This window comes from Diaporthe amygdali (genome assembly GCF_026229845.1).
Source record: "Diaporthe amygdali strain CAA958 chromosome Unknown NODE_4_length_2575358_cov_65_588622, whole genome shotgun sequence".
Taxonomy (NCBI): domain Eukaryota; kingdom Fungi; phylum Ascomycota; class Sordariomycetes; order Diaporthales; family Diaporthaceae; genus Diaporthe; species Diaporthe amygdali.
Window position 1 is genome coordinate 2,345,810 of NW_026517024.1, and position 16,744 is coordinate 2,362,553.

General features: G+C 54.9%; 6 protein-coding genes across 6 annotated transcripts; 2 read left to right on the forward strand and 4 right to left on the reverse strand.

The window, feature by feature from the left end:
• Positions 1-1,280: 1,280 nt before the first annotated feature.
• J7T55_008898 (uncharacterized protein) lies at positions 1,281-1,704 on the reverse strand (the record flags this gene model as incomplete). Its single annotated transcript, XM_053139262.1, has 3 exons — positions 1,281-1,465; positions 1,522-1,534; positions 1,702-1,704. 3 exons carry the CDS (start codon positions 1,702-1,704, stop codon positions 1,281-1,283), a joined length of 201 nt encoding a protein of 66 aa, XP_052998170.1.
• Positions 1,705-2,802: 1,098 nt separating this feature from the next.
• On the forward strand, positions 2,803-3,243 carry J7T55_008899 (uncharacterized protein; the record flags this gene model as incomplete). The annotated part of the gene is made up of 2 exons (XM_053139263.1): positions 2,803-3,045; positions 3,175-3,243. 2 exons carry the CDS (start codon positions 2,803-2,805, stop codon positions 3,241-3,243), a joined length of 312 nt encoding a protein of 103 aa, XP_052998171.1.
• A 1,288-nt stretch (positions 3,244-4,531) lies between these two features.
• J7T55_008900 (paxillin) lies at positions 4,532-7,239 on the reverse strand (the record flags this gene model as incomplete). The annotated part of the gene is made up of 2 exons (XM_053139264.1): positions 4,532-7,068; positions 7,143-7,239. 2 exons carry the CDS (start codon positions 7,237-7,239, stop codon positions 4,532-4,534), a joined length of 2,634 nt encoding a protein of 877 aa, XP_052998172.1.
• Positions 7,240-9,641: 2,402 nt separating this feature from the next.
• J7T55_008901 (major facilitator superfamily transporter) lies at positions 9,642-11,457 on the forward strand (the record flags this gene model as incomplete). Its single annotated transcript, XM_053139265.1, has 6 exons — positions 9,642-9,844; positions 9,903-9,957; positions 10,016-10,097; positions 10,172-10,756; positions 10,814-11,197; positions 11,273-11,457. 6 exons carry the CDS (start codon positions 9,642-9,644, stop codon positions 11,455-11,457), a joined length of 1,494 nt encoding a protein of 497 aa, XP_052998173.1.
• A 231-nt stretch (positions 11,458-11,688) lies between these two features.
• Positions 11,689-13,863, reverse strand: J7T55_008902 (succinyl-CoA synthetase subunit alpha; the record flags this gene model as incomplete). The annotated part of the gene is made up of 1 exon (XM_053139266.1): positions 11,689-13,863. The coding sequence occupies one exon, from the start codon at positions 13,861-13,863 to the stop codon at positions 11,689-11,691; it is 2,175 nt and encodes a 724-aa protein (XP_052998174.1).
• Positions 13,864-15,905: 2,042 nt separating this feature from the next.
• J7T55_008903 (cytochrome c oxidase assembly protein COX19) lies at positions 15,906-16,414 on the reverse strand (the record flags this gene model as incomplete). The annotated part of the gene is made up of 4 exons (XM_053139267.1): positions 15,906-16,017; positions 16,084-16,198; positions 16,277-16,311; positions 16,365-16,414. 4 exons carry the CDS (start codon positions 16,412-16,414, stop codon positions 15,906-15,908), a joined length of 312 nt encoding a protein of 103 aa, XP_052998175.1.
• Positions 16,415-16,744: the final 330 nt, after the last annotated feature.

Sequence of the window (16,744 nt, forward strand, 5' to 3'; positions counted from 1 at the left end):
CATTCGAATTTCCTGATCTCAAGCTTGCTAATCATACTATCTTCACTTGCACACCATCAAGATCCGTGGAGATACGCTTGTGTGTTTCTGCATCCAACTATCGTTATGCAACCCACTTCACACACACGATCACTCGCAAGTAGACACCGCAACAAATCACGCTGAAGTTGACAGTATAGTCGATTAAGGCTTCGGCATCTGCAGGCCATAGCCTCCTTAGGAATGCCTCGAACATTACCAGGGATCCAAGACAGGAGTCTTGTATTACCCTAGTAGGTTGTCTATAAGCCTCCATGAGAGTGCCCGCCCCAAAGTAGGTTCCCCCATCGGGTTATCCCAAGGCGGGTTATCCCACGACAGGTTATCCCACGACAGGTTATCCCACGACAGGTTATCCCACAACAGATTGTCCCCTAGGAGAGCAGGCCACCTTAACAGGTTGGTCGAAAGACCTGCCCATCAACACGCTGTACACACACAGACAGGTCTCTGGTATTATCTATGCTACATAACGCAGTGATCATCTTAAATTTGCCTTGATTTGGACGTTTAAGACGCGTGTATCAGTTCTATACTGGTGCGGTTTGTAAAGGGGAGAGAATGCTTCTATTGGATTTCCTAAGAAAACATCTCCCTGGGCTACTATTTAAGCAGCCCTTGGGGGCCGTCTGCCCACCCGGGCGCCCGTCTGCTCCGGGGGGCCTGAGGCCCGTAGTACCTTCATTGCCCGCCTTGTCCTTGGATTGCCAGAAGACTTCCCTTCGAGCCGGACATTAGTGCCAGTGAGCCGATGGATATGCTCGAACGGCTTGGGTAGCATTCCCCTGAATTTGCTTTGGTCCAGGTGGTCAACGAAGGGAAGCATATGTACAATCAGACCAAGTCGAGATTCCTTCCCTGGATTATGTGGGCCGGCCAATCATAGCAGTACGCTGGAGTTGGGGGCCCGTGCGGGACGGGCTCCACTAGTCGGAGCGAGGGCTGCTCATAAAAAGGCTGACTTGGAGCGCGCCTTGTACTGAGTTTTCTCTTCTTTCTCTTCACACAATGTTTCGGCAATGCACTCTTAGAGTCACGAGTTGGATATTCAATGTCTAACTAGGTCTACGGGCCTCTTGCGCGCTAATGCTTGCCCAGATTGATTGTCGCTATCCTTTCAAGTTGCCTGACTAAATTCGTGTGGGCATACGTTCGTCGGATCAGTGATACATCCCGTATAGAACCCGATAGGTACTTTCCGGCCCTATTGACGGACGGTGCTGTATACGACGACTTGCAGGTCATCGAGACTTGTTCTCCGTCTTCTTCCTCATCTTGAGCTTCAGCTTCAGCAGATCTGGCTTGGGACAGCTTGCGGCGCTGGCGCCCTCCCCGTTACGGTCGTAGAAGGCTTGACAGCAGTCGTAGAGCGCGTCAATCACGCCCTGGCACTTGTCCTCCTTGTAGGTGTTCCTCTTGAGGCAGTCTGGCACAAGCCTTAGCCGTGATGTATCGGGACTCAGGGGCGATGCAAGCCCTCACCTTGGATTGCGCACTGCAACGGAGGTCAGCTACCTTCTTACTATCGGGACGTGGAGGATGACAAACTGCTCGGGGATGGCACGGAGGCTTAGCCTGCAAATCTTCTTCCAGTCCCTGTAGACGACGCTGTGGTTAGATCACGCTGTGCTGAATTGAGACCATGGACCGCATTGTGCTCACCATGGTCACTTTTTGAACTTCAGACCGGATGAACTTGGTTGGTGCTGAAAAGCCTGCTGTGAAATGGATGCGTGGTTGATGGATTTGGCTCGTGTTATATGCTGTCCACAGTAGCTCCCGAGGCCTGGCAGCCCCAGGTTACGGGCCCTCCCTGGTCGCCGCCGCCTTGTTGAATGATGTCAATTCTACACAAGTGAAATCGCAGGCGCGCAACTCGCCTAGGCCATGCCAGCTTGAGCGGTAAGACCACTTTCAGTCTGGTGGTCTCGGAACCTCTGCTACGGTGCATACACAATAGAGCGTAGTGGTCGATTTGTAAACATGGGCGGTTCCGAGGTTTACCCCCAGACTTCCAAGGCTATCTGGATGTGATAACTCGTCCCATTCCAGCAGTTTCTCAAAGCAGCATTGCGATCCAAAACCTGCTTTCCCTCAGAGGACCAGTTATCTGGCTGGATCAACTACTGTGCGTCGGTTTTAAATAGGATACTTCTTTGCCTGGTGCTTAATAATTGAATCGAAGGGGGAACAAGGACATTTCCAAAGTACTGAGAGGCAAAGGCACTGATCAAGCAGTCAGGGAAGGAGGGCGCTGAAAGGTTCAGAAGGTGGCCCGTGCGCGTGAGCCCGGAGGCGCCCCTCAGAGAAACAGCCCCACCATTCCCCCCAGAGCGGCTCTTTGGCAACCTTTTATCATTGCCGCCCTCCTTCTCAACTCAACGACACCACTCTCTCAACCTCGCGATCTTTGCTGCACACCTGCACCCCCGCCCCCGGTCGACGACACCACGCCCACACTCTCGTGGTCAGTACCAAGCCTACAAAAAACTGCTAACAGGTAAGTCCGCTCTCTCCCTCATTTTGTCGCAGCCTCATATCCGTACTCTCCCATCGCCGTCACCACCACCACGACAACATCACGCAACCACCAAAACTCACTTGACACGTTACAACCTGCCATCATGCGTGACACATTCCATCCAGTCGTCGTGGTCGACGCTGACTTCATAATCAGAACGCTCCTTCAGTTCGGCATACTTTTCGCCTACGGCCTGATCGCAATCCTCATCCACAAGCTCATCTTCGACTACTGTTTCCCCAATGTCTTCGGACCAGCACGAGAACGGGTCCCCGGCCGCCGAGCGCCAGGAAGCCCCCGCCCAGACGGAGCACCTCAACATTAAAGTCACGGATAACAACAACGAGGTCTTCTTCAAGATCAAGAAGTCCACCAAGCTCGAGAAGCTCATGGGCGCCTTTTGCGAGCGTCAAGGCAAGACTGTCAACTCGGTTCGGTTTCTCTTTGAGGGCCAGCGGGTTCAGCCAAACGATACCCCCGATACGGTGAGGAACCCCCTCCCCCTTCCTGTCCAGCTTGCTGGCTGTCTCAAGCCCGCGACAAGGGATACGCGCGTCGCGCCGGAGCACTTTCGCATCGTATCACATGTAACTAACATTTGCCTCACCTTTCAGCTCGAGATGGCAGATGGTGACACCCTTGAAGTTCACCAGGAGCAGGTGGGCGGCAGTGGACTTTTCTAGGCGATTGGAAGGGCACACGGGTGGGGGACTTGGTCCTCATCCGGCGGTTCAGACCAGGCATGGAAAGGGACAGCCAGCTTTGAAATTCACCCCGTTGCGGTTGGCGTGACTACTCTCTCGGTATTGCAGGGAATTGTTTTTCATTCAAGGAGTTTGACAGGGAAAAGGATAATCGTGTTTTCTTGTGAGGGGCATACACCACTGGTTTAATTCTCCTAACACCACCGATCGGCGACACAGCTCGCTAATCTGCGCGACAGTCGAGGAGATGTACTATGGAGGCGAAAGAATCCAACGAATGAACATGCCTATTTTTGACTGACAAGACAGTCTTGCAACTTGCCCTTCCATCTACGCATCACGTGGATCGTGATGCCCAACTCGGTGTATTTTTGTTTTTGACCCCGCTGACAGATCAGGCTCCCGCCGAACTTCAGCTCGCGCGGCCCCCGGGTTTTGTCGCCTTAACACCGAAACGTAAACGAGGCTGTCACATCGGCGCGGTGCCACTCGCCAGGTGAGGCCATCGGGCAAGGCTTACCAGATCTCCTGCCGATTTCGGTGATGAGGCGTTACGACCTTCACGAGCTGGCACTTGACCTCGATTCGCATCCCGAGAGCCCTTGCAACGTATCTGGTCTCCGCAGTATACGAACGCCACCATTTAGCATGTTGGGTCAAGCATATTTATGTATTGCAAATGTAGAAATGGAGAGGGTATATCATGGCTGGCTGCCATAGAGTTGTCCAAGATGAATTACAACTAGGACTTGAATCTCATCGTAGCATTCATGGCCACAAGCCAGGGATCTCGGTACTGCAAAGCTACGGGTACTGGTATCAAGTCACGGATTCAAGTCACTGAAGCCTCGGACTGTGGTGGTGTGAAAAGCAAAATGTTCCTTGTTTCAATTATTTCTCCCAGCTGGCTCGCTCTAGCCAGGTAAAATGCAATATGCACGCATGCTCGATGCTCGAAAACCAAATATTGTACAGTGTGTCCGGACAACATGAAGCAAAACGAACCCGTCCGATTAACCAAAGAGCAAGCGAGCATTCTGGTTTCGTTCCCTTAAAAAACAACAGACCGAACTCCAAACTAAACCAAAGCAATGCAATAAAAGCCACGGAGCACATCGCGCGTAAGCCGTCATAAGCATGGTCCACCATGTCATTCTACTGGTAGGAAGAATGGCAGGCAGATCCTACTTACCTTAACACCACCGTCGATCACATCACCGAATGCAGACGACCCTCACTGTCGTCACTAAGATAGACTCCGGGGTTCCTAGCCCTTGAGCTCCCTCTGACGACACTTCGTGCAGAGCACCAGCATCATGTCGTTCCCAATGTCCTTGGGGAAGATCTGCCCATCATCGAAACCATTCTGGCATGTCGCGCATCGGAAACACTCGTCGTGCCACTCCCCGCCCAACGCACGAATGTATTGCCCGATGACCGCCTTGCTGCACTTTCTGCACTTGGGAGCCCGCCGCTCAGTACGTTTTGTCTGGCAGTTGACGCACCATGCGTAGCCGTCCTTCTCGATATGCGTCATTCCCTGTTCAAAGGGGTCGCCACACTCGGCACAGAAGAAGTGCCCGTAGTGCCAATGCTCACCGAGTGCGACAATGTGTTCGCCAAGGATGGGAGTCTTGCAGTGCTTGCAGCGAGGGGCGAACAGCTCATGCCAATCAAGATGACAATAGAACCGCAGACGCTCATCACCGTCCTCGGCCATCGTCTCGCCGGGCTTCTCCTCGAGGGCCTCTCCCGTAGCACGCCGGCGGATACGATCCAGCCGGGCGGCACGGTTGGCGTCTGGCTCAGGACTGATCTCCAAGGCCTCGAGTGAGGTGCCGCATGAATAGCAGGTGAAGCACTGTGGATGGAACCGCTCATTTGTGCCTGCGAGGGCGACAAAGCGTCCCTCGATAGGATAGTTGCACTCATGACAACGGGCCGTGGCTCGATGACCGGCTTGACTTGTGGGGGACGGGGACCAGTGGCTTTGCGGCCTTCCACCAGGGCGGATTCGTGGGGCATTCTTTTGTGGAGTCGGAAGTGGACGGCTGGTGGGCTTGCTAGTGGAGTCGTCAGGGGTCACAATGACAGGAATGCTGGGGCTGTTGTCGTCACCATTGTCATCTCCAGGAAGCACAATGGACGGCACCGCCGGGCTTCCGTCGTTGACGGCGATGCTCGGGATTGACGGCTTGACATCGTTTACGGCAATGCTGGGGATCGACGGACTTGGCTTTGCCCCAGAACCATCTACCTGGATAGATGGTAAGGGGCGACCGCGTGGCTTCGGGGACGCCGGCGGCTCGCGAATCTCCGCAACAGCGATAGAAGGGATCGGCGGGGTTTCTGGGAGGCGGCGGTGGTCTTGTCGGGCCTGGAAGGCCCCGAGCGGACGACCTTTGGTGGTGTCTGGCTTCTCATCAGTTGCCTCGTCCGGAGCCTTCCAGTTTTTGTCAAAGCTTACGATGGGTCGTCCCAGACGGTCGCTCACAGCAGTAGGGGTGGGGAGTTTGGGGCTGCGATCCTTCAACCTCATGGAGGTTGCCTGGCGAATATCATCACCCCTGAGCTCAATACCATGCTTCTTCGGCACATCCTCACGAACAGGACTCTGGGAGGGCGAGTTCGAAGTGTACTGTGGGTCCCGAGACTGTGATGGTGGGTTGCGGTGGATCTCGAACCTGTGCAGCTTGGGGGCGGGCTGTGGCTGGGAGTCAGAAGACGATGGTCTCTCGGGTGCGAACGAGACTCTGTTGAGTGGGCCCTTGGGCTTCGTCCGGAGAGCCTCAGTAGCGGCTGGCTCATCCTTGTTCGGCGACGAGGTCCTCATGCTTGAAGCGCTCTCGGGTTCTTCCCAGATCTGATCACCTGAGAAGGGCCTGCCGCCACTGTTACTTCGCCTCGTGCTGCTGCGCCTCCGCTGAGCGAGGGAGCCGCGTGAAGTGCTGGACAAGCCAGTATACGGCTTGGAAGTCTTGGGTGGCGAGGCAGACCGTGACTGCGCAGGGGGGCTAGGGCTCTTTCGGGGACCACTCATAGACGCATAGGATAGGCGACTGCGTGACGTTCCAAAACCGTCGCTGGAGCTAGAGCTACCTGACATGGATCGTGAGCAATGGTCTCGTGCGAGGCCGCTCGGTTCGATCTCATCGCCGTACATGCCAGCGCTTGCTGCTCGAGCATGTGCATAGCTGTTCCTACGCATGTGCGGTTTGTATCGGTATGGGGCACCAGGCTCTGGTGGTTTGACACCATGTTCGTGTTGCCATACGAGTTCCGATGCCTCATTCAAAGCAGCTTCGTAGAGGCGGCCATCGTCTGAGGTTGGCGAGGTCGGTGGGGGACTGTCCCTAACATCCTTGTCCTCCATTGCCTGCCTCAGCGAAACGGCCTCCTCCTTCTCCATCCATCTTTGACCTCTCTCAATGTATGTGGCACTAGGAACGACCTGTCCAGGCTTGAGAGGAGCTACTGACTTGCCAGGGTAGTAGTCCCGGCCACTGGTGGTCGAGTATCTGGAGGACACACTGGGTGCAATGCTGGGTCTGGAGAAGTCCCTGTGATCAATCTTGGGAGGCGAGTAGGATTGTGACAGAGCTGGAGATGGCTCGGACAAGGGGGGTGGAGTTCCTGTGGAAGACCGAGCAGTCGAGCCAAAGGATGAACGAGCAGCTGCACCCAGTGAAGGGCGGCCGTCAATGGACTGGCGAAAGGAGTCGGCCCGGCTCGAGCCTGGGGGTTGTGGTCTCGCACCACCAGGCCTCTGGACACGATTGTTGCGAAGATCTCTGAGGTATGCAGCTGCAGAGAGGTTGGTACTGGTTAGCAAAGAAATTTCTACGCGAGGCAAGCTTGGCCGAGGTGGTGAGACGAACCGAACTGCTCATTGTTCATGTGGCTGCCCTGGGAGGGAGCCGCCTTCTTGTCAGGAGACGACGGCCCCGAATCCTTGGGTCTGCCACGGTCGAACATGACTCCAGAGATCTTGCACAATCAGACAGACCAGAAGGTGGTGAGATGGGTTGAGGTTTTCCCCGTTGCAGATGCAAGGAGAATGGGTTGCAGAGAGGGAGAAAGCCAAGATGGCCCGGGGGGGCCAGAGGATAAGACCCGTTTATAAAATTGCAGAGGTTGCTCCTTTGGGAGGTGGTCCGTCCGGTGAGCCGGTGAGCTGAGGCCGGGGGAGCAGGCAGCTGGGTGGGCGACAAGAAGTGGGTACTGTCCGTCACAGTGGAAATGGGAGCTCCGTGAGTCGTGTGTTGAGTTGAGCTGGCTGCGATCCGACGGGGGGCTGGTCACGATACCGGATTCAGCAGTGCGCCGCGAACGGTCGGAGGCAGAGACGGAGATTGACAGTGCTTTGTTTGTGATAAGTATGTGATGATCTGATCAGAGGGTCACGATGCGTGTGAGGATGATGAGGATGATGATGGGCTGGACCAGAAAGATGATAAATGAAGGGCGGTCTTGGGTCGGAGATGGAGAAGGAGAGGCGCATGAAAGTAATAAGTACTGGCGGTTGTACTGGGCGATAACGAGTGTTTATTATTACGGGCTAACAGTAGAAGAAGTTTAAGCAAACTAAGCAGCGTCGGACAGATGCAACCACTCCCGCTGGGTTGCTAGGCAGAAATAGAGGGCTCTGGCAGACATGCATGAAGGAGAAGTGTGTGAATCATACCCTCCCTGCCTTGATCTTCAGTCAGGTAGCGGTGCTGTACTGTACAGTACGAATGCGCAGGTTGTTGGGTGGTGATGGTGGCGTTGTTTACTCCAGCCTGGCACAGCTCGTTGCCGCAGCACTGAGCCTCCTGCCGCTCGCCGCCTCACTGGAGTTACTGCGAGTCACTGCGCTACTGTGCCTAGCTCGCGAGGAAGCTGCACTGCACCTCTGCAAGCATCAGGCACGCAAGGTACCACATAGTGACCTTGTCCACATCGTTGTGCCCACGACGACACATGTATCTGTCAGGTAGCCCGTGTGATGCACCCACACCTTTGCAACCCATGGAAAGTTCCACGGGAGCTTGAGCTTGAGCTTCCACCAAAATCTGACACCGAGACATTGGGCATCTGCGACGGACGCTGACGACAGTTCGACTTAAACTGTTGTTGTTCATTGTTTTAACCTCGAGGACCCCTCTTGATACCCTCATCATGAGTTAGCCGGAGAACATCGTGGTGCATCATCTTGGTCAGAGAACAGGAGCGCCAGCAACAGGTTAGGCGGCCATTTCCTCAGCTCAGGAGGAGATTGCACAGCTCTTCACGGCGGTACATCGACGACGCCCCACTCCCATCCTCGAAACAAAGCACACCAGGCCGTCATATTCTTGGCTGGTCTTCGCACGGGCATTCGTGTCAGCCAGATGGATTGTCACGGAAAAGGAGTCTGCATGGAGCAAGATTTAGGGGTAGGATCGCTGGGCCAGATGCATCGTGGAGCCCTCCCCAGAATCAAAGACACAATGCGTGGCCAGCAGCATCATACAGCCAGCACGATGACATGTCCGGCAGCGTCAGCTTTGCAGCATCAGGCCAGCTCGCCAGCTAGCCAGCCTCTGAGTTTCCAGAACGCTCCGTGCAGCAGTACAGTACCTGAGTAGACCGGCGACCTTTTAAGTCTACCCCCATGTACACTCTTGTTCACAAGTCAGGTCCCAGCAGATCGGCGCCGACCTTGCCGGCAACAGGCCCCGTCCTCGGTTGATGACTGGCATCACTCAACCACCTGGCAACGGCTTTCTCATACCAAACAAGCAGGGTTCTGCTGATGGGTCTACCAGGTTTTGAGACGCCTGTGAATCGATCGGCCGGGACGCATTACCAGCAACCAAGATGGCGAGGGGTCCATGGCCTAGCCCTGGCCCGACAGGATGACTCAGTCTCCGGTCAACAACAACACCTGTTGCTCCGGGAGTCACGCGGCTGCACGAAACCCCGACCACGAGGCGGTCTCGTAGCCTCGGCGTCCTGTCCTATGTCTAAAGGGGCTAGGGACCAGGAACGACCTACCGTCTTTGGGACCTACGCCCTTCCGGCCTTTCGGCATCCCCTATGCTTTACCGCCACCGGGTCTTTTATCCGCTCTATTCCCGACCGGCCAGTTCCCTCGTATGTAATGCTGGCGATGTCGGTCAGGAAGTTCTAATTAGTCATGGAATATTCTGCCTGCGTGCCCGTTTCGGCATCGTCTCTGCATAATTCTCTTCGCAACTGTAGCCGTTGTAATGTCTTGAGTCTCGATAATTTGATATTGTACCGTCATACGCTGGACGGGTCGCTGGTCTAGTTCACCGAGGTTGTACACTTTTACTTGGCTCCCGTGACGTAGATCCAGTACGTCCGCAGACGCAGTCGGTCGCTGGCCTGCCATGACGACCCCTTCGACGGCGGATTCGCCCACGACGTCCAAGGAGACAATGGTTGATGAAAATGGCATACTGAGGACCGATACTCGCCATGATCGGGTTGTGGATATCGATGAGAAGAGCAAAAAGGACGACAGTGCCGTCGACTCAGAGTCCAGTGATCATGAGCAGCCACAAAAAGAGTTTAAGGAAGGTGGATATGGCTGGTAAGACATGTACTTACCGAGATATTGGTGGCAGTCACTGTACTGACCCATCTTTCAGGGTCGTGGTCCTAGTCGTTTTCCTGATCAACTTCCATACCTGGGGCATGAACTCAGTAAGTTGTCGTCGTGTTGTACTGTATCTTGGTACTCCAGTACTGACTCTCATCTCAGGCATACGCTGTGTTCTTAGCTTACTACCTCACCTCTAATGCCTTCCCGGGATCAAGCGCAATATCCTTTGCTTTTGTTGGTGGTCTATCCATATCAATAGGCATGTTTCATCCTCAAGGACAACCGCCCTCCCGTCACTAACCTTTCCCTCCGCAGCCCTTCTCCTCGCTCCACTAGCAACAATTTCCATCCGGAAGTACGGTACCCGCACCTGTCTCCAGATCGGCGTGATCCTAGAGACAGCTGCTTTCATCGGCGCTTCGTTCACCTCCCAGATATGGCACCTCGTCCTCTCTCAGGGAATAGCCTTCGGTGCGGGCATGGGCTTTCTTTTCACAGGCTCGGTTGGCCTGATACCGCAGTGGTTCCACCAGAAGCGCTCTCTTGCAAATTCTATAGGGACTGCCGGATCCGGCTTTGGTGGTCTGACGTATTCCCTGGCAGCCCATGCTATGATCGAAAATCTCGGCCTTTCATGGGCTTTTCGAATTCTGGCCATCCTGGCGTTTGTCGTGAACGGCGTCTGCAGCTTCCTGGCGCGGGATAGGAACAAGGAGGTCGGCGCAGTTCACCAGGCGTTCCACAAGGAGCTTTTCAAAAAGGTAGAGTTATATCTGTACTTGGCCTGGGGTTTCTTCTCGATCCTCGGATATATCATTGTCGTCTTCTCACTGGCGTCCTACGCCTCGGCAGTGGGGTTCACGGCAAATCAGGGGTCTATTATAGCAGCCATTTTCAACTGTGAGTCCCTTTTCTCACCATATCAGCGGCACAAAGCCAGCTAATGGACTCTTCTAGTGTCTCAAGGCTTGGGAAGACCAGTAATAGGCCTGTTCAGTGACAAGGTTGGCCGGATCAATGTTGCCGCCCTGGGCACACTCATCGCTGGCCTGGCGGCCTTTTTCCTGTGGACCTTCGCGGCCAAGAACTTTGCTGGCGCCATTGTCTACAGCTTGTTCGGTGCCTTCGCGGGCTGCATCTGGCCCTGCATAGCGCCTGTCGGCGTCGAGGTCGTGGGATTGCAGCTGTTGCCCTCTGTGATGTCCGTCACATGGTTGGTGCTGGTCTTGCCTGCAACCTTCGCCGAGGTCATTGGCCTTAGCCTCGTGGAGCCCGGGAAGGACGGGTATCTGCACGTGCAGGTGTATACAGGGGCGATGTTCGTCACAGCATTTGCTGCTCGTAAGTCACGACTCTCTCACTGGATATGGCTTAATTGCCGTGTGGAATCGTACGCTGACATTGTTTAATGTGTAGTCTGGGCCCTGCGGGTATGGAAAATACATGTCATGGAAACCGCTAATCTGACGGAGGAAGAGAGGGAACGGGACATTCGCAACCCTGATGCCGTGGGGGCGGGAACGCATGCTTCATCTGCTGGCCATAATTCATTCTCGATGGCTTTTGCTCTGAAAGCCTGCTTTTCTCTGACCAAAGTATAATGGCGCAAGAACAGAACGATTTGTATCTGAACAAATGTACATATTCTATGCCGCGAATATATACTCTACATAGCATGATGAACGCATAGCTACATGACTTAAGGCAATATGACCAAACTCTAATAATTACGCCTTTCCTACTACTTCTGACAGTTGCAACTTCTAAGACTACGCAGCTTCCTTATCGACAGCTTCGCTTCGTGCGACAGCATCATCCGCAGCCTCCTCACTTTAAGTCGTAGGTTCGATTATCTTGCGATCCACAGCCTCAGACGCCTCCTCGACCGGCGCCGTAGCCTCCTCGGCATTGCCAGTTTCAGACTCGTCCACACCAGGCTCGCCGCCCGCGAGCTCGATGGCCTTCTTTGCGGCCTCGTCGAAGTCGTCGAATGCGTAGAGCGGCAGGCCGCTCTCGGCGACGATCCGCTGGCCCTCCTCCTCATTGGTGCCGCGAATGCGCACCACGACGGGGACCTTGATGTCGACCTCCTTGTAGGCGAGCACGATGCCGCGCGCGATCATGTCGCCCCGCGTCAGACCGCCAAAAATGTTGACGAAGACGACCTTGACCCGGTCGTCCTGCAGGATGACCTCGAACGACCGCTTCACCGTCTCGCTCGTGGCCTTGCCGCCCGTGTCGAGGAAGTTGGCGGCGCGGCCGCCGTGGCGTCCCAGAGCGTCCACTGTGTTCATGGCCAGGCCCGCGCCGTTGACGAGGGTGCCGATGTTGTACGCCCTGTCCTCCGGGTGCAGCCGGTGGTAGACGATGCCGTCCTTCTCGGCCTCCCTCGCGCCCGGGTCGCGCGCCTCCAGCGCACCGTACTTCTCGTGGACGTCCCCGAGCCGCCCGCCGCTGCGGGACGCCGCGTCGTCCAGCTCGACCCGCATGTCGTACACTGGGAACAGCAGCCTGTTCTCCTGGGAGCGCACGCCGAATTCCAGGCCCACGTGCTTGGCCTCCTTCTCCCTGAAGACGCGCCCCAGGGCCCGTAGCACGTTGCTGAGGCTGGCCGTCGACCCGCTCGGGTCTTTGATCTTCAGCTGGCCCATCAGTTCGGTCACAATCAACTCCCATTCTTGGGTGCCGTCCAGGGTGAGAATGTCGGTTGCGCTAGGGGGCAGGAGGATCTTGTTGAAGTTGGACGGGGCGTACCAGCCTTTTGTCCCGGGCAAGACCGCCGTAACCAGACATTGCGAGCGGGTGGCTCGGTCGATACTAAGTGCCAGGTAGCGGGTCCGTCTGCTGAATTGGAGTTGTTCGCTTGTTGATGTTTCTTTGAGGAGTCGCTGGCTCGCTGCGCGGTCCAGATGGAGGCTCCGGGTCTGCTGAAATGAGGCCTTGGGATATGATCTTCTGGGTACGAAGTTGCTGAAAGAACTCCGGACAGAAGTATGCAGACCGCGTCTCTGCTGGGCGGGTGCCACTCCCGATGCTGCTGTGGCGAAGTCATCTATAGAGTCGAAGACGCTCCCTTCTTTGATCTCAGTCGTTCTTGCAGCACTAAACTCGATTTGCTCCTTCAGCGCTGATCCGAACTTGGATGGGTGATTCACAATCGTCACTCCGGCTTCTATGAGGGCTAGAATCTTCTGCTTCGGAGTCGGCTCTCCTGGGAGCCAGAACGCACCGGCGTGCCCCATCACCCTGTCCGTGGGCGCCATTTGTCCCGCGATGAGAGCCACGATGGGCTTTCTCTGGGCCAGGGGTGTCCGGGCGTGGTACTCTTTAATCCACTGCGCAGCGAATATCTCACCGTCCCCGCCAATCTCCCCGATGAGCGCGATGGCTTTGGTATGGGGGTCATGCTCCAGTACCTGCAGAGCCTCCACCAGGTCCGTCCCGGGCAGGATATCCCCTCCTACACCGATGCAGAGGCTCTGACCGAGTCCCGCCCGCGTCGTGGAGGCCACAGCCTCGTAGGACAGCGTCCCGGACTTGGCAGCGATCCCGACACAGCCCTCACTGAAGCAAGGCAGCGGCTGGAACCCGATCCTGCACCTCTCACCCTTTGCACTCGAAATGATTCCCGGGGAGTTGGGCCCCACTAGCCTCGACTTGCTCTGAGTTTTGAGCATGCTATGAATCCTCAACATGTCGTGCAGGGGGATGTGTTCCGCCACGGCCACGACGAGCGGGATCTCGGCCTCGATGGCCTCCTCGATCGCCTGGGTGGCTTGTGAAGCTGGGACATAGATCCCTGTGGCATCTGGTTTGAGCTCCTCCATGGCCCTCCGGACAGACGGAAGGACCGGGAGCCCGAGATGCTCGCCTTCCTTGCCCGGCCTTACGCCGCCCACGATGTTGGTGCCCCATGCCATGGATTCCTGTGCATTTGCGGTGGCCTGGCGGCCGGTGAAGCCCTGGAAAATGACACGGGTTTTGGAGCCTATGCGGAGGTTCTCCAGCGTGGCGGCATTGTTCTGGCGGCAGCCGGAGAAGCTAAAGAGACGGCGGGGGTTGGTTGAGCCATGCCAATGATGTTGATGATATCTCGTTCTACTTGCTGAACGCAAGTTACATCTCATTACGGACTGCATCCTGCGTTTGGGGATGAGATCTCCAGCACAGACGATCCCATTGAAAACAGTGCCTTATATATGTCTACTGCATGCTGACGTCCATTGGGGAGAAGCAAGAGAGGTGGAGCTGAGTTTGGTAATTTATTGGGTTGTTTCCTCTCCGACCTTGAGACTGATTTTCGAGAGTGCATTGAAAAAGCCGGACGATTGACATGATTTGCAAATCAGTCTTTTGCGTAACGCGGGTAGTGGGCGGCAACGTCTGGAAAGTGTCTTTGCAAGTGGAGCATATAGCCGACTTACAAGAGGCACGGATTTGACCTCATCGAAACCGTTATTCCCCTAGTTCAACCGCCGCTTTCAATGCGCAAAACCTGGCTAGTCTTGAGGTCGAGTGCCGTACTTGGTTACCCCAAGTTGTTAATTGAGTGGACCAGCGGGCGAGCAGGGGTCCGAGGGACAAAGTGGATGTGATTACTGCCACAGGCTTAAGGCATTACTGAAGTAATTCACGACATCTCCTTCAAGATCTATACGCGGCAATGATACTGTCAAAATCAAGTTCAAGAGTTAGACTTTAGCATGGTACTGAAGAGATGGAGACTTAAGTGGCCAACGGCACAATCTGTGGCATTCGATCGCTCAGTGCATAGTGATCGTAAGAGTAGGACTGAGCTTGTGTCTCTGTTGAGTGTGATCCTCGATGTGCATTGTTATGATATATTTCATCGCTGCTTTACGCTGGGGTTGAAAAACAAATCATAGCCCTTGTCCTATTCCTCCATCAAGCACCCATGGGCCCAAACAGATCAACAGATGCAGAAACGACATAATCAGCTTTACCGTCTCGTGTCAGCATGCTTGGAGCAACGTCGTCCCCGGCTCACAATTGAGAGGAATCGGTCATTTCCTTCATTATCGTCTTCTTCCCCCGCCGCGTGATGCCCGTGGTTTGCCGACTCGTTTGCAGGCGACTGCGCACTCCCTTCGCTACTCGCCATGTCTGACAAACTGAAGTTTCCTGCGGCCTCAACGAGATCATTGGCGGCGTTCTGTCCATGTCTCGTGCCCCTCAACTTTTTGCATGCCCGCCTCAAGAGAACGAAGATGATGCAAATTGGCCACAAGAGGCCCGGCCATATGAAAGCCAGTATGAAGTGGATGCAGTAGTGGCGACCAGGGTGCCGAGACTGTTCGTCATGAAGCCCCATCAGGGTTGCAGTGAGGACCCCGAGAATGTAAATCGCAATGATGGCGGATAACCACACCTAGAGGTCTGCGTTAAACAAGTCCGACTCATGGTGGATGTGGGGGTGCAGCCAGAAGGGGTATGTTTTCGCCATTGTTTGTGCGTTGGACGATGTCTTTGATGTCGATTCGAATGGTATGAATGAGACTTGACAGGGACTGGTGAAGGTGTTGATGATGATTTGGAATGAATGAGAATTGTCAGACACTGGTGATGTTGATGATTATGGTGGAACAGAAGTATTGTTGACGAAGGTCAATTTTCAGCAAGCTGAGCAGCGTGGAGGACCTCTTTTGTTGACAACAGCCGGTTTAGTTGGAGGCAAGGGCGTTAGGTCCAACGCGCTGCCTGCGATCTTGTGGGCATCTCCTTCCGTCTCACAACTCCTATCAATATTTTTGACATAGTCGCGATTCCGTTACGCAGCCACGCGGCACCCAGACCGTAATCAACGGGAGTATGATGCCACCAGCGGTTTACATGGTCGCCTGAGCCTCTAGGCTGGTATCAGGGGACGACGGTGAGCACGCGAGATTCAGACTCATGCCCAGGTCTTCCAGGACTAAAACAGCACTCGCACAAGCCGTGGCTCAAGCCTCAAGTGTCGATATCCATGATTGCTTCGGACATTTGCTGTCGGGTTGCTCGTTACTTCCTCGGGTGCTTGCTGGCCCGTGTTCTATGCTCCTTTGCCTTGAGCGTCGCTTCCAGTGGCTGACTTGCTTGGACCAGAATCCTGTGCAACATTTTGAAACCCAAGGTTCTTGAAGTCATCTTTCGCCATCAGGTCCCTGCGTTGAAATACCTCGTTTAAAATTCTGTTGCCCAAATAGATAGGTGCTCTTCAGAAGACTCACCGGTCCATGCGACAGGACAGATATGCCTTGGCAAGCTCCCGACAGTGGTTCTCGTTGACGCCCTTGACTTTCTTGATACATGCCAGATATTTTGTCATGACATGCTTGCACTCGCCTGATCGTCAAGTTAAGTCAAGTCAAGTCAGCTGATCTGGTCCTGCTGCGTGTATACAAGGTGCGCCTCTCAACATACCATCGTGATCAAGTGGGAAGCTGCCCCTCTGTGGTCTGTAGAGGCATCAGTGATTGGTCAGGAATATGAAGTATACACAAAGACTTACGGTACAGGTTTCGTGTACATCTGGCCCCCGCCAGGCCCGTAGCCACTCATGTTGAAAGGATCTTCTCTTACGAGGCGCGAGGCACAGCTATATCCAGACTGAATGAGGGCTGGAACTGTCTAAGACCAGTTCGATATATGCGTCACCCCTGGATTACTGAAGATAGTTCTTCCGCAGATGTCGTTGCTTACCTGCTTACTTGGGTGCGGCTTGCTGGGGTGCTTCTGCAGGAAGACATGTGACGGCCATGGATCAGCAGACGGGGAGCTGTGGCGGAAGCTATACCCACCTGGGTGCCCAGGTACTGAACCTATGTAGCCAGGCATGTAGGTACCAGGCAGCTTGCAGCTGCAGCCGACAGGGTGCTACGCTGTTTGGGT